Raw genomic sequence first — 15,646 nt, 5'->3', positions numbered from 1 at the left:
TGTCGTGGTTAGACCACTTCCTGGTGAAGTTTAGACTTATGGCTAGGATCCTCTCCTGCAGGGGTGATAGACAGATTAAGATGGTCCGCCCCCGGAGACTTACGAAATCCACTGGATCCTGAATGCCCTGGGAGAGTTCCCAGTAGATAGAGCAGGTGACCCTGTTGAAGCCCTTGTCACACTGTGGAACAGTGAGACGTGTTGGGCTCTTGACACAGTTGCCCCTGAGCCCCCCTCCAGCACTGTGGAGCCCGGTTTGCACCTTGGTACACCAGTGAGCTAAGGGCAATGAAACAGGCTATACAATAGCTGTGAGGCTGATCGGGCATGAGTAAAACATAATAACTGTGCCTACTGTACAGCAGTGAGGGTAGCAAAGAAGGCACACTTCTCTGCCACCATTGCATCCTCAAGTAGCCGTCCAGTGGAGCTTTTCTATATTGTCAGGGGTCTGTTGACATCAACTCCAGGAAATGGAGTTTTAGACCCTTCAGAGGCCCACTGTGAATTGTTTGCAAGGCACTTTGAGAGTAAAGTTACCCGCCTCTGTAGCAATCTTGATGCCCCATCCACATCTACTGTAGTCCCCAATGAGGTGTCCAGTGCAAAGTCTGCTGCAACTTCTTGGGAACAGCTTCAGTTGATGTGGCCTGATGATGTGGACAAGGGGCTTGCAACAATGCTGCCAGAAACATGTCCTCTTGACCCTTGCCCTTCTTGGCTTATTCAAGCTTACCGAGGGGGTTTGACCGAGTGGATCCAGGGTGTGGTCAACGCATCATTGCGGGGGGGAGTGGTTCCAGCAGCCCTGAAAGAGGCGGTGATTCGACTGCTCCTGAAAAATCCCACCCTGGATCCATTGGTTTGCGACAACTACTGCCGGGTTGCAAATACCTCCTTCTTAAGGAAGGTGATTGAGAGAGTTGTGGCGCAGCAATTGCAAGTACTCTTGGATGAAACAGATTCTCTTGACCCATTCCAATCTGGGTTCAGGCCTGGTTATGGAAGTGAATCGGCCTTGGTCGCCCTGATGAATGACCTGTATTGGTAGACTTTATTGGGAGAAGGACAGTGGGAGTGTTACCCTGTTATTCTTACTTGATCCCTCATCAACTTTTGATACCATTGACCATGGTATCTTTCTGGCCCAACTTGGTGAGATGGGTATTGGAGGCACTGTTTTACAGTGGTTCTGATCCTATCTCCAGGGCCATTTTCAGAGAATTGGGTGATTGTCTTTTGGACCCCTGGCAGTTGTGCTGTGGGGTGCCACAGCATACTATCTTGTCCCCCATGCTGTTTAACATCTATATGAAGCTCTTTGGAGCAGTCATCAGGAGATTTGGGCAAGGTGTCAGCAGTACGCTGACGATACCCAGCTCTATTTCTCTGTAACATCTGAATCAGGAGAGGTCGTGCATGCCCTGGACTGCTGCCTGGACTCAGTGGTGGGCTGGTTGAGGGTCAATAAACTGACTCTCAGTCCTAGCAAGACGGAGACACTGTGGGTTGGTAGTTCCCAAGTTTGGATAATTGGTCAGTTGCCTGCTTTGGATAGGGTCATACTCCTTCTGAAAGAGCAGGTCCGTAGTCTGAAGTGCTCCTGGACCCATCTTTGTTGCTAGAGGCCCAGTTGACCTCCTTGGCTCGGAGTACCTTTCACCAGCTTTGGATGGTAAGATAGCTGTGGCCGTTTCTGGACAGGGATAGCCTGACCACTGTTGTCCATGCACTGATAACCTCCAGGTTGGATTAGTGTAATGCACTCTATGTGTGGCTACCATTGAGGTTGGTCCACAAGCAGCAGCTGATGCACAATGAGGCAGCAAGACTGCTCACTGGAGCAGGTTATTGCCAACTTGTCACTTCGCTACTGAAAGAATTGAACTGGATACCTATTAGCTATTGGGCTAAGTTCAAGGTTCTAGTTTTGGTTTACAGAGCCCTACACAGCCTGTGACCAGGATACCTGAAAGACCATCGTATCCCTTATATACCCAGTCGATCACTGCGCTCTGCAGGTGAGGGCCTCCTGCAGATACCATCTTATCAGAAGGTCCGTTCTGCACAACAAAGGAAAAGGACCTTTAGCGTAGTGGCATCAACCCTTTGGAATTCCCTCCTCTTAAATATTAGTCAGGCACCATCTCTGTGTCTTTTCGGTGCCTACTGAAGACGTTCCTCTTTCAACAAGCCTTTTAAGTAGAGACCTTATCCCAGCCTGCATCTGTGCTGGAATTGCTTTTTAATACATTTTTAAACCTTCTTGTCAAAATGTTTTTAAACCTTTTTTAAAAAAATGTTTTTAAAGATGTTTTGTTTTAATATGTTTTAATGGTTGTTTTAATATATTTTAAAGTCTGTTTTTATGATGTTTTAAAGTGTTTTTAGTGCTTTTGTTTGCCACCTTGGGCTCGTACTAGGAGAAAGGGAGGGATATAAATCAAATCAAATCAAATCAAAACAGAGAGGGGGGGGAGGGAGGAAGGAAGGAAGGAAGGTATACTGGCAATCTGTAACATCCTGCCAAGTGGCTGGGAGAATTTTACTACACATGAACACTTCATCAAAACTTTAAAGGGAGTGAGACAACTCCAGGGCAATGAATCTAGTCAGTGAGCTAGTCACAACACACTAACAAACTGATTCTACACGTTTATTCCCTAATTCTGCTGAACTCAGTGGGACTTGTTGAGCATGCTTAGGACTCTAGTCTAGGATCAAATTCCTGCTGTTGCTCATCTGAGTGGCAAAATGCCCAGTGACTTTAAGAAAGGGGACATAAGGAGATTATCTCTTATTTCTAAAAAGGGCTAAAGGGGATCAAGTTCCTTCTTTAGAGGAAGGATCATTGCTCAGTAGTAGTACATGGAAGGTCCCAGGCTCAATCTTTGGGATCTTTAGTTAAAACAGGCAGGCAGGAGGTGATGGAAAAGATGATTGTCAGAAACCCTGGAGACTGCTTATCAGAGTAAACAATACTGGTCAAACAGTCTGACCTGGAATAAGACAGCATCCTGTGTTCCAAGCCTACTGTTTACTAAACTAGCACTTCTACGTTTGAATTAAGTTGTTCCCATTCTCTTTAAAGACACATTCTTTCCTTAGCCCCAGGATAATCCATGTAATATAATGTACCTTTGTAGTTCCACAATACAATATTTCAATTAATTGGGAAAGTTAATGAACATAGCAGAGAAGGGCGTGCACTGTTGCGCTCAGGTCCTGCTTTCAGGCTTCCCAATGTGCATCTGGTTGGCCACTGTGAGGATCCAGCCTGATCCAGCAGGGCATTTCTTGTGTTCTTATATTATGTGAGAGACCCTCTAGCTAATTCTATATCAACCAGGCAACCTGCCAGCTCACTATGACTTGTTAGAGGCAAGTGCACTAATTCCTCTTCCCTCTAATTCCCCCAAATTCAAGAATCGCATTAGGTTCTTAAACTGCTATTACCATCTTTGGTTTCTGTCAGTTCTGTGTGTCCATCAGTGCTGCTTCCACTTTCTGATGCCACCAGGTATCTCTCAGATGTCTCCACCTGCAAACAAGAAGCACGAATGAGATCCACAGCACAAACAACAGAGCAGCAACAAAGTAAGGGCTGAAATACTGCTCTTTCCACTGAGAAAACCCCTCTGCATTTGTGAAAATTAGTTTGGAAGAGGTCACAGAGGGGCTACATAAATACTATCAGAAACAATTCATCCACGGGGACAGCATTTGGCCCATAAATATATATATATATAGACATTTCTAGTTCTCATGAGCATCTAGTAAGAATCCTTTTGTCTTGTTGCATGCAGTTGCTCTGGGTAGGCACAATCTTCCTTGGTCATAATGGCTCCTGATATTTTCTTTATAGCTGTTTGAAAAGGCACCCATGCTTATGCCCAATTCAAATCAACTGTAGGAGGCAATTTTTTCCCAGGGTTTACTATTCTGTTCTCCCTGCCATATCCTGTAAGGCTTTCTAGCTATGAATGTTTCTGTGTGGTCTCCATGTAATGTTGATAACTGATGTTGGTAGACCTGGGGCAGTATGCAATAAAGTCAGTCTACAACGAAGTTTCCATTTTACCTGGTGTTTGCTTTTGTCTTACACCTACAGGGAAATCCAAAATTCTAGCCTTCCAGAATGTTCATTAATTTAATTCTTTCATCTGGATTTGGACACCATTAAATTGACAAGCTCTCAAGAAGCAGATTTCTGCTTGAAATAAACTGGCAGCAGGACACCGTGCCAATTGGGCTTCTTTGAGCAAACACAGGCTCTCTGCTGAGGTACATTTCAACCATTTTCCTATTTTGATGATGGACATTACTTTTCTATATAATCAGATGCAATAAAAAAATGTGATGCAACAGAAGATTTTAAAAGCAACTCTTTCAACATCATCTCTCTTAAGAGATAAGACATACTTTGGGATAACTAAGTCGCTGGAAGTCTGGAACATACTGATTGCCTTCACACAATCCATCCGGATAGAGTCCACTTGTCTCTTGGATTACCTATGGAAAAGGAGAAGAAGAACCAAGATGCGAGAAAGTTCTTATCCCGTGGCCATTCCTGTCTTTTTGTTCTGTTAAATAAGTTCTCCAGTTCATTGACACACAGTTCAATTTATGCAAAACCACTCTGGGTTAATATGCAGATAAGCTGAGCTCCCTCAAAAAGCTCTGGTTGATAGAAGAGCCTAGAATGGTCATATAAACCAGGGATGGGGAACCTATGGCACTTCAGATGTTTCTAGGCTATCCTCTCCCATTAGCCCCAGCTAGCATGGCCAATGGCCAGGGATGATGGGAGTTGTAGTTCAACAACATATGGTGGGCCACAGGATCCCCGTTCCTGATATAAACAATGCACAAACCTAAAGGACATGCCTGACCAGAGCCAACACAATTTCAAGCGAATTCAGGATAGCTTCTTACGCAACAGTGCAGAATGTCAGCTCTTCACTGAGACAGCAGTGTCGGTGGGGGTGCAGGCAGGGCTGGAGATTCCTTGGTAATTGCCAGGCCGTAAGTCCTCAGCCGGCAGCTTGGCTATAAATCTGCCAGGCTAGCAAGGAGGAAGCAAGATAAGGGCAGAGGCCATTCGAAGCTTACGTGCCAAGCCAGAAATCCAGAAGAGACGTCAGTGAAGGTCTGGGTCTAGTTTGCCGAGAGATCAGTCCAAGTCAAGGTTCAGGGGATAGGAAGACACACAGTGGTCACGCCTGACGTTGTAGTCAGCAACAAGCTGAAGCCAAGGTTTGACTTTTAAGGAGCAGGTTTGTCAGCAGGTGTGAGCCATCAGCGTTTTGGCCTTAAGTGGACAGGCCTGCCCCTCTTCTGCCTGACCTTCTGCTGTCTACGTTCTGCAGGTGAGGGGGGGTATCCTGTTCACTGACTGCGTCTGGCTGAAGGGCTTCAGCTGTGTCTGGGGTGCTCTGCAGCTGAGGGGGAGAAGGAGCTGGGTTCTCAGGAGTTTCCTCCATTTCTCCTTCTGGGTCTGCTGCTTCTGGGTCTGCTGCTGTTACTCCCGAGTCATCCTCGTCTGATGAGTCCTCTGACGGGGCCATGACACTGAACACCACATGAGCCACATAAGAGTTGGCAACTTTTTAAACCATTTACTCTTGCTGTGCCTTTAAAAGCCACTGCCTGCAGGCTATTAGCAGATTTCCATGCTATAAAAAGCTGCATCGACCCTATCTAATGTCTGCAGATCAAACAGTTATTAGAAGGCACAAAAGACCAATCTGATCCTTTGATATAGTGTTTGGTAGTTGAGCATCTCTACCCAAGTAGAAATCCTGGTGAGCAAATTCGCCCACATCCTCATAGCAAAACTGGAGGTAAAAATTATTTCTTGGACTTGAGCCTGCAAGATAACAGTGCAGGTGATGCAAAATTTGACATTAAAAAACTTTTCAGCAATACCACTGGGTTGGTTGTATGTGTGTATGTGTAGGAGTGGGCAGGAAATGTGTATGCTATGTAGAGTAAATAAAACTTTGTCAACAATAGGAAAAACCAAGGACTCCTTCAAAAGAACTTCCCTCTGAACTGGTTTTAAGCTAGACTGCTAAGGTTCCTTGAAGTACATCAAGATCAGCCTCTGGAACTTTATTGTCTCTTAACTTTTTTTTTTGTACTTATGTGTTTAAATCTAGATTATTTTCTTCTGTAGTAATAAATTTATTCTATGTTTGCTAAACTGTTGATTTTTGTCCTATTTGAAATTACTATATTGTGTAAACTGACTCCTATCCCAATGTTTTGTATTTTGATATTTTGAATGTTTGTTTTAAGCCACTTTGGGCACAGCTCACTGTGGAAAAGTAGCATATAAATAAATTCAATCAATCAAAAGAGAACAAAAAATACAAATACGAAGGGAGATTAGTTTTCAACTATACCTTTTTATCATGTACCATTTATGGGTGACTGACATGAAGAGAAGAGGGATCTGCCTCAATTTCCTATTGAATCTTTTTTTTTTTTGGTCTCCTTCTGGTATCATACTGAAAGGAAGACTCTGCCGGCATTCCACGTTATACTCTCATGCAGTGGTGTAGTGGAGGAGCAGCACAGCAGAGTGCACCTCAGGGAGTTTTTCAGTGTAAGAAAAACATCATCTAGAGAGCACCAAGATAAATTGATTGTCCCTTCTTGTAAGCAAATGGGTTGGCAAGTGAATGATAATGAGGCTTTCAAATTTTACTATTCTTTGTGGCAGATAAGCATAGAGGAAGTCAGAGAATGAGAAAAATAATCGAGCAGAAGCTGCATATTTCTTTCCTTTCCCTTAACGGAGTTTCTATTTTTTTTCTAATAAAAAACCAAAGGTTGCATTTCAGCTGACTAAAGAGCTGTTGTTAAAGCTCAGTGGGTACTATCCAATGACATCCTAATCAGAGCAGACCTACGGAAATCAATGGACATAAGTTACATTAATTTCATTGGGTCTACTATTTATAGCTAACACTGGATACCACCAAATGTGTTTTGCTACATTCATAATTGTACAGAATTGGAAACTATGTACAGAATTGCATTCTCCTTGGGGGCTTGGCTATGAGAGCTGTCACAATGAGCTCATGCACTTCAAAAAAAAATCCCACTACACCACTTGCTTCTCAAATGACACTGTAGAATGAGGCACAGATGCCCAAGTGCAAAATACACAATTCAGAATTAAGATCGCAGATACACAACATATGGCACCTGTCCCTTTAAAATACTAGGGAGCAGTATGAATATTCACAGTTTTCCCATCTTCAGTGCTCACCATCAGGTATTGTTTGGCAGTTCATTACCACAAGTAAAACATTTATTAGACCATTCACATTCATGGAATCTCCATCCTTCCTCCTCTTGCCAAACATCCGTCCGTGGGAGAGGGAAAGAATTTTTGTATTGTGTCTCCCCAAAAGGATGATGATGCAGTGCAATAGCTTCTGTAATGAGGAGTCTTTTCTATTCATGGTAGTTCCCCATATGATTTAGATAATGGAGGGAGCCTCCACATGCAGAACAGACTCCCTGCTGCAGAAGCAATGGCAAACAGGACAACAGCAGCCACATGACGTGGCCGTGAAGCCCCTATCACCACACTTAATTTCTTGGGAACATAGGTACCTGCCTTATACTATGTTGGAGGACTGGTCTATCTAGCTCAGTATTGTTTACATCGGGGTGGGGAACTCGCAGCCTTCCAGATTTTGTTGGACTTCAGCTCCCCCCTCCCCAACAGGGCCGATAGCCAAGGATGAGGGGAGTTGGGAGTCGAACAGCATCTGGAGGACAACAGGTTCCTCATCCCTTCTCTACATTTACTAACAGTGGCTCTCCAGGTTTCAGACAGGGGTTCTCCCTGGCAATGCCAGGGACTGAACCTGGGACCTTTTGCATTAAAAGCATGTGATCTACCTCTGAACCACAGCTCTTAATGCAAGTAGTGGTGAAGCAGGCTAATACATTAGCCAAATTAGGATGCTAAAACCCACAAATGAAATAAATCTCTCCATGTGCCCAAAATAACAAGATTTGTAAAATACAGGCACATTTCCCCTATGACTTTACCTTTGAGTTTCTCTTTGCTGACACATTTCCCACACATTTAAACAAAAGTAACAGTACAGAAAAAATGGTGCTAAAATGTTCCTCTGTAGAGTTGTCTTTTTAAAAACCAATCAGACAATGCTGGTTCTTTCTGAGCTCTTACTGAAGAAAGACTCCATTATTGCTTGAAAGGTTGGGTTATGAAGTTCCCCTTCATCCTCCCACATGTAAAGGCCAAAGGGAGTTGCTTCGATGTGCTCTTGTATTTGTCATGGCAAAAAACCCAGCAAAGAAGGGTTAAGAACTGAAGGGAGTTTATTTGCAGTACAAAAAACATAAAAATGTGTGGAGACAAGAGAGCTCCATCTAAGTAAGATAGTGTAAACTGAAGTAAAGTCCCCTTCTGGGTTTTGCCTATGATGCCACTTGTGTTATAAAGAGTGGAGCTTCACTCGTGGAAGAGATGGAGTGGAGCTTCATGAGTGGAACCACACTCATGGAAGGGGGAGGCAAATTTGGCCCATTTCCCCTCCCCCCTTAAATCTGTTCCAGAGGTTTGGGAGACCCTCTGGAACAGCATGGGAGGTGGTGAAGGAGGCTGTAGGGGGAAAAATCAATTAAAATTACCTTCCCTGCCTCCTTTCTGTTAACAGGAGCTTCAATGGCTACTACAGGCGGGCCCCGCTTATACGGCAGGTTCTGTTCCGGACTCTCACCGTAAAGTGGAAATCGCCGTAAAGCAGAACCCCAATGAGTATAATGGGGCGTGACATGCGAAAATGCCACAAAAGTGGCAAAATTGGCTTTAAAATGGGGAATGAAGGCCGCCGCATTAGCGGAATGCCGGGAAAGCGAAGCTCCGGTAAGTGGGGCCCTACTGTAGCCATGATGGCTATGTTCTACCTCCACTGTCAGAGGCTGTATGCCATTGCGGAAAACTGCAGGAGGGGAGAGTGCTGTTGCACTCAGGTCCTGTCTGCAGACTTTCCATAGGTGGCCACTGTGAGAACAGAATGGTGGACTAGATGGGCTTTTGGCCTGATCCAGCAGGGCTCTTATGTTATGACAGCCAGTGTGGTCTAGTGGTAAGAGTGTTGGACTGGGACCTGGGAGACCAGGGTTCAATTCCCCACTCAGCCATGAAGCTCACTGGGTGACCTTGGGCCAGTCACTGTCTCATCAACCTAACGTACCTCACAGGGGTGTTGTGAGGATAAAATCAGGAGAGGAAGAACCCTGTTTGTACACCTCCTTGAGCTCCTTGGAGGAAAGGTGGGGATATAAATGGAATAATAAATAAAAATTGTGCTGGATTCAGCCCTTTCTACATATGGAAGGGACCCCCCTCAGAACACAAGGAAGGACTCCTTCAACCTGAGGAAGGGCTGTATTGGATGTAACCTCAAGGCAGCAGCAATACCATGACTGAGAAATATCCTGAAACAATCTCATACAGAGGAACATAGAAAGCTGCCTTATACCAGGTCTTTGTCATTTAACTCAATGTTGTCTGCACTGAATGGCAGCAGCTCTGCAGGGTCTCAGACAGAGGTTGTTCACATCACCTGTTCCTTGATCCTAACCATGTGCTCCATCATGGAACTATGGTCCATCCCCAAGTTGCCCTGGGAATGCACTCTAATCTGAGTGGGGAAAGTAACAAGTTCAGACTACAAAACTCCTTGCACTGCTTACCCCTGTGAAGAAGGAGCCAGGGACTAAACAGAACACCAAAGTGGCATTCCGCTTCTCTTGGGCTCCTGAAATATCACCAGGCATAGCCAATATTTCTATGACTTTCTCCCACTACAGCAGCCTGAGGGCCACATTGCCTTCTGGGCAACCTTCCAGGGGCCACATGCCAGCAGTGGGTGGGGCCAGAGCAGTGAATGTAAATTATACCTTCTCATGCACCCCTCTCTATTCTCCATCCAGAGAAGCAAGAGTTTAAGGACACATTCCAGCCAGGCAAAAATACTCACAGAGGGTGTGAAGCAGGATCATGAGGGGGCATGGATAGGAAAGGGGTCTGGCCAGGGAACTGTTCCAACAGCCAGACAGAGAGGTTTGGAGGGTTGTTCTCCACCCCTGTTTTATAGCCTTCAGAATTAGAAACATTTTTTAAAAAGGAGATAACAATATTCTGAACCTCAGGAGGTTAAATTCTGGGCCAGATACTGACTTCTGTGCAACTAAAGTATGACTGTAAGCACATGACATCTCTATGGCCTGAAGACAGTTGCAGATAGATCGGTCCACTCACCCTGAGCCACTGTTCTGCCTGGTCCTTACTCTGCAAACCCAGCACAATTACATCTGCATTCATGGGGATGATTTTCAGCTTATGTTCCTGCTTTCTCACGTTCTTTGCCTTGTGGATGACGCTGCAGCCCAACAAATTAACATCCAGCTGAGGATTTTGGTCCTTGGAAGACTTGTAGCACTGGGAAAAGGAGGAGTCAGGTAGTTTAATGGAGAGAAAACATGGGTCATTGCCTAACAGAAAAATATCGAAGAGAGGAAACAAACTTGCTGTTTAAACCATGGAAGTAAATAATAGTGAGCCCAAAGGCCTTGGGTTTCTGAGTATGTACATGTGAAGGAATTGGAGTTTGCTGTGATGGACTGTTATTATGGATTATGGCGTTTTTATGGGATACTGTGTACAATATGGGAATGCATGGTTTTACTTGTTTCTTCATTAGGGATTATAGGGTTAACCTGCGCAAATCACTTGGCCTGGCTGATCACATGACCTGGCCTGGGGGACACAACTAATAAGGAAGTGTGACCACCACTGCTTATGTGTAGAAAGTCACATCCCAGTCTGGACCATTCATTACTTCCTGTGACCAACTGGGGTGGGGTATATGATTGACAGGGACAGAATAGCCATCCTGGAGGTTTTTAGATTAAGATGGGTCTCATCGGGATAAGGTGCCTGGGAGATAGGTAGATGTTTGCTGAGTTTGGAAGGAAGGCTTCAAGGAACAAAGGGCTATTTGTGTGCAAGGAGTTCTACTGTGAGCCTGGTGAGTTTAGGGACTGTTCAGACTAGGGCAAGTGGATTGTGTTTAACCAATTTTATTTTGGTTTTGCTCCAAAAGGATATTCTGTCTTTCTGTAATTTGGGGACACTGCATTTCTTTCCCTATAACTTTTGTTTGGCTTAAACACCACATTTTTTCTGTCTTAAACCTGGTCTGGCCTCACTTTATTTTTACCACCCATGTCTGAAGCCATTATACTGTGCTATGTCAAGAAGCTTCGGGGAGACTCAGTGAAGGTTTTAATCTTTGTTATTATTATTAGACTGATTAATAAGGGGCATCCTTAAAATCTCATCACACACTCCCCCTTATTTGGCAGCAGCAAATCCTTAAAGGGAAGAAGGATGGGCAGAGCAGAGGGGTACACTCTTGAGTTGTGACTGGATCCCCCTTCCCCAGAAGGCCAGAGACCCAGAGTGGCTGGGTGTGGCCGTCACAGTACATAATTTTATATCTAACACCGTCACCACCTTGACGGCATCCAGATATTGCTGGACTCCACCAGCTCCCATCAGCATGGCCAGCAGTACTGTGTTGGCTGGAGCTGATGTGGGGTGGAGTATACATCAATATCTGAGGTTGGTGAAGGTAGATATCCCTATATCTCTAAAAATAGAGAGAGGGAGAGAGAGAGGGAGAGAGAAGGAGAGAGAGAGAGAGAGAGAGAGATGAATATAGAATGAATGGGGGCCACTACGACAAAATCAAAACCATCCACCCAGGGATGTAATTGTGCAGGGTATCTTAGACCCTTTACTTTTTTGGGAGCAGGGTCCCAGCAGGTTCCCTATGTCACCAGCATTCTACAAGCCAAGCATGAAAGAGGACAGCGTTAGCACTGATAATAGTCTTCTCAGTGTTTGACTTGCCTCCTTTCACTCTGATTGGCTCCAGTCACCAGGAAAGGACCAGGAAGCATGTTAGAAGACTCTTCTCAGTGCTAACACTCTCCTCTTACGTGTTTATTGGTTCCTAGGCATTAACAAGGATCTCATTCTCAACCCCACAGCAAAAAATAAAGCGGGGGGGATGGCTGTGATTAACATGTAGGGACCCTGCATTTCTGAATTTGCCACTTCACTACAGCATCCATCCAATGCAGGATGGGAAGGCTTCAGAAATGATACAAAGGCTCACAGCTTAGTGAAAGAACTACTGGTGAAATTCTATAAATTCCATAAAATGGGCATAGTTGTACTGTAAGATTTGTTACATAATTTTATTTATTTATTTATTTATTTCATTTTTAAACCGCCCATAGCGAATAGCTCTCTGGGCGGTGAACAAAACAAGATTAAAATACAATATTACAATAAAATTACAATAAAATCAGCAACAAGTTAAACGAAAAAAAAAAAATGAAATGAAACACATTGCACATTAAAATGCCTGGGAGTATAGCCAGGTCTTAACCTGGCGCCTAAAAGAAAGTACCGAAGGCGCCAGGCGTATCTCCACAGGTAGGCTGTTCCACAGTTCGGGGGCCACCACAGAAAAGGCCCTAGATCTAATAACAATCCTCCGGGCATCCTGATGAGTTGGTACCCGGAGGAGGGCCTTGGATATTGAACAAAGTGAACGGGTAGGTTCATAGCGGGAGAGGCGTTCCACAAGGTATTGTGGTCCCACACCGTGTAAGGCTTTATAGGTCAACACCAGCACCTTGAATCTGGCTCGGAAACCAATAGGCAGCCAGTGCAGGCGGGCCAGGACAGGTGTTATATGCGCAGACCAGTGGGTCCTCGTTAACAACCTGGCTGCCGCATTTTGCACTTGCTGAAGTTTCCGAACGGTCTTCAAGGGCAGCCCTACGTAGAGCGCATTACAGTAGTCCAGTCTAGAGGTTACCAGAGCGTGAACAACTGAGGCGAGATCGTCACTGTCCAGATAGGGGCGTAGTTGGGCTACTAAGCGAAGATGGTAAAACGCATTCCGTGCCACCGAAGCCACTTGAGCCTCAAGCGACAAGGAAGGGTCAAAAAGGACCCCCAAGCTACGAACCTGTTCCTTCAAGGGGAGTGTAACCCCATCTAGAACAGGATGAACATCCACCATCTGGGCAGGTAAAGAGCTCACCAACAGTGTCTCAGTCTTGTCTGGATTAAGTTTCAGTTTATTAGCTCTCATCCAGTCCATTATCGCGGTCAGGCAACGGTTCAGCACATCAACAGCCTCACCTGAAGAAGGTGAAAAGGAGAAGTAGAGCTGCGTGTCATCAGCGTACTGATGGCAACGCACTCCAAAACTCCTGATGACCGCACCCAGAGGCTGCATGTAGATGTTAAAGAGCATGGGGGACAAGACCGACCCCTGAGGGACTCCACAATGGAGAGTCCAGGGTGTCGAGTGATGTTCCCCAAGCACTACCTTCTGGCGACGATCCGCTAAGTAGGAGCAGAGCCACTGCCAAGCAGTGCCCCCAACTCCCAACTCCGCGAGCCTCCCCAGAAGGATACCATGGTCGATGGTATCAAACGACGCTGAGAGATCAAGGAGAATCAACAGAGTCACACTCCCCCTGTCCCTCTCCTGACAAAGGTCATCATACAGGGCGACCAAGGCTGTTTCAGTGCCAAAACCAGACCTAAAACCGGATTGAAACGGATCCAGATAATCGGTTTCATCCAAGAGCGCCTGGAGCTGGCCGGCGACCACCCGCTCCAGGACCTTGCCCAAAAAGGGACATTTGCCACCGGTCTATAGTTGTTCAAAATATCTGGGTCCAAAGAAGGTTTCTTTAGAAGAGGTCTCACTACTGCCTCCTTGAGACTACCAGGGACTACTCCCTCTCTCAAGGAGGCGTTTATCACCTCTTTGGCCCAGCCTGTGGTTACAGCCCTGCTGGCCTTCACCAGCCAAGATGGGCAAGGATCAAGGGCAGACGTGGTCGCCCGCACCATTCCAAGCACCTTGTCCACTTCCTCGAGCTGCACCAACTGAAACTCATCCAACAATGAATGACAAGACCGCACTCTGGACACTTCAATGGAGTCATCTGTCATAACATCAGAGTCTAAGTCCCGACGGATGCAAGCAATCTTATCCTGGAAGTGCTCCGCAAATTCGTTGCAGCGAGCTTCCGATGTTTCCTTAGTATCAGGAGGGCCAGAATGTAAAAGCCCTCGTACCACCCTAAAAAGCTCCGCTGGGCGGCAAAGAGATGATCTAATGGTGGCAGCAAAATATGACTTTTTTGCCGCCCTAACCACTTTTACATACAACTTAGTGGAAGCACTCACCAAAGAATGACTACATCCGTCAGGAGTTCGCCTCCACCTGCACTCTAGCCTCCTTCTCTCTTGCTTCATCACTCTCAGCTCCGGGGTATACCACGGTGCTGTATGAGTTCTGCACCGAAGGGGGCACGCGGGAGCGATCATGTCAATGGCCCGGGTTATCTCCGCATTCCACAGATCGACCATGGCCTCGACAGGAGCACCAGTGCTATCAGCCGGAAAAACTCCCAGAGCGCTCTGGAAAGCAACAGGATCCATAAGCCTCCGGGAGCAGACCAACTTAATAGGTCCCCCACCTCTGCAGAGGGAAAGGGTTGCCGTAAGTCTAAAACTCAGCAAGCGGTGATCTGTCCATGACAATGGAGTAGATGAAAAATACCCCACCCTCAGATCACCATCTCCATGACCAGTGGCGAAGATCAAATCAAGAGTATGTCCTGATACATGTGTCGGGCCAGTAACAATTTGAGACAGCCCCATGGTTGTCATGGAGGCCATGAAGTCCTGAGCCGCCCCGAGCAAGACAGCCTCGGCATGAATGTTGACATCCCCCAGTACCACAAGTCTGGGCGATCTCAACAATACCTCCGAGACTATCTCCGTCAGCTCAGCCAGGGAAGCCATTGGGCAGCAAGGTGGGCGGTACACCAATAGTATTCCCAATCTGTCTCCTTGGCCCAGCACAAGATGAAGACACTCCAAACCAGTCGCCGTCTGGACAGGGTGCTTAGTGAGAGAGAAAGAACTCCGATAGACCACAGCAACCCCACCTCCCCGGCCCTCAGATCTACCACAGTGCTGCACCGAATACCCAGGTGGGCAAAGCTGGGAAAGAGCAACTCCTCCCTGCTCACCCACCCAGGTTTCGGTAATACACACAAGGTCGGCACCCTTCTCCACAATCAAATCGTGGATAAGGGGGGTTTTATTAACGACCGACCTAGCATTTAAAAGCAGCACCTGGAGATCCGAGAGCTGGCTGACAGTACAACCAACAGTCCTGTGGATAGGAGGAGAACTGGAACAAGGCACAGACACAACTTGTCTGGGACGAGTTCCCCTTACCTGGCACGTTCTCCTCCCAACGCCATACCTCCCATTACCCGTCACAACGTTAATTGGGGCCCCCGAAAATCTCCCTGCGAGGCCCAAGGCATGTTCTCCCAGGCACATCTTAAAATAAATCTAATACAGCAAAACACTTAAACAACATAAACACAAACACACATTCACTCAATCTCATTCACACAACAACAGACAGACAAACAAACAAACAAATTAAAACACAGCCAAACTTATTGCAAGTTA

General features: G+C 46.0%; 1 protein-coding gene across 1 annotated transcript in view; it reads right to left on the bottom strand.

Moving 5' to 3' along the window:
* The window catches only part of AFAP1L2 (actin filament associated protein 1 like 2), a 119,495-nt gene that overhangs the window by 15,280 nt on the left and 88,569 nt on the right, over positions 1 to 15,646 (bottom strand). Inside the window, exons 7-9 of the mRNA XM_061635920.1 lie at positions 10,316 to 10,495; positions 4,423 to 4,512; positions 3,457 to 3,541 (exon numbers count right to left, since the gene is read on the bottom strand). Coding sequence (XP_061491904.1) covers positions 3,457 to 3,541; positions 4,423 to 4,512; positions 10,316 to 10,495 — 355 coding nt within the window. The remainder of the gene's footprint in view (positions 1 to 3,456; positions 3,542 to 4,422; positions 4,513 to 10,315; positions 10,496 to 15,646) is intronic.

This window comes from Rhineura floridana, chromosome 7, assembly GCF_030035675.1.
Source record: "Rhineura floridana isolate rRhiFlo1 chromosome 7, rRhiFlo1.hap2, whole genome shotgun sequence".
In the NCBI taxonomy this organism is placed as follows: Eukaryota; Metazoa; Chordata; class Lepidosauria; order Squamata; family Rhineuridae; genus Rhineura; species Rhineura floridana.
The sequence above is the reverse complement of the archived record's forward strand: the minus strand, read 5'-3'. Positions and strand labels throughout refer to the sequence as shown.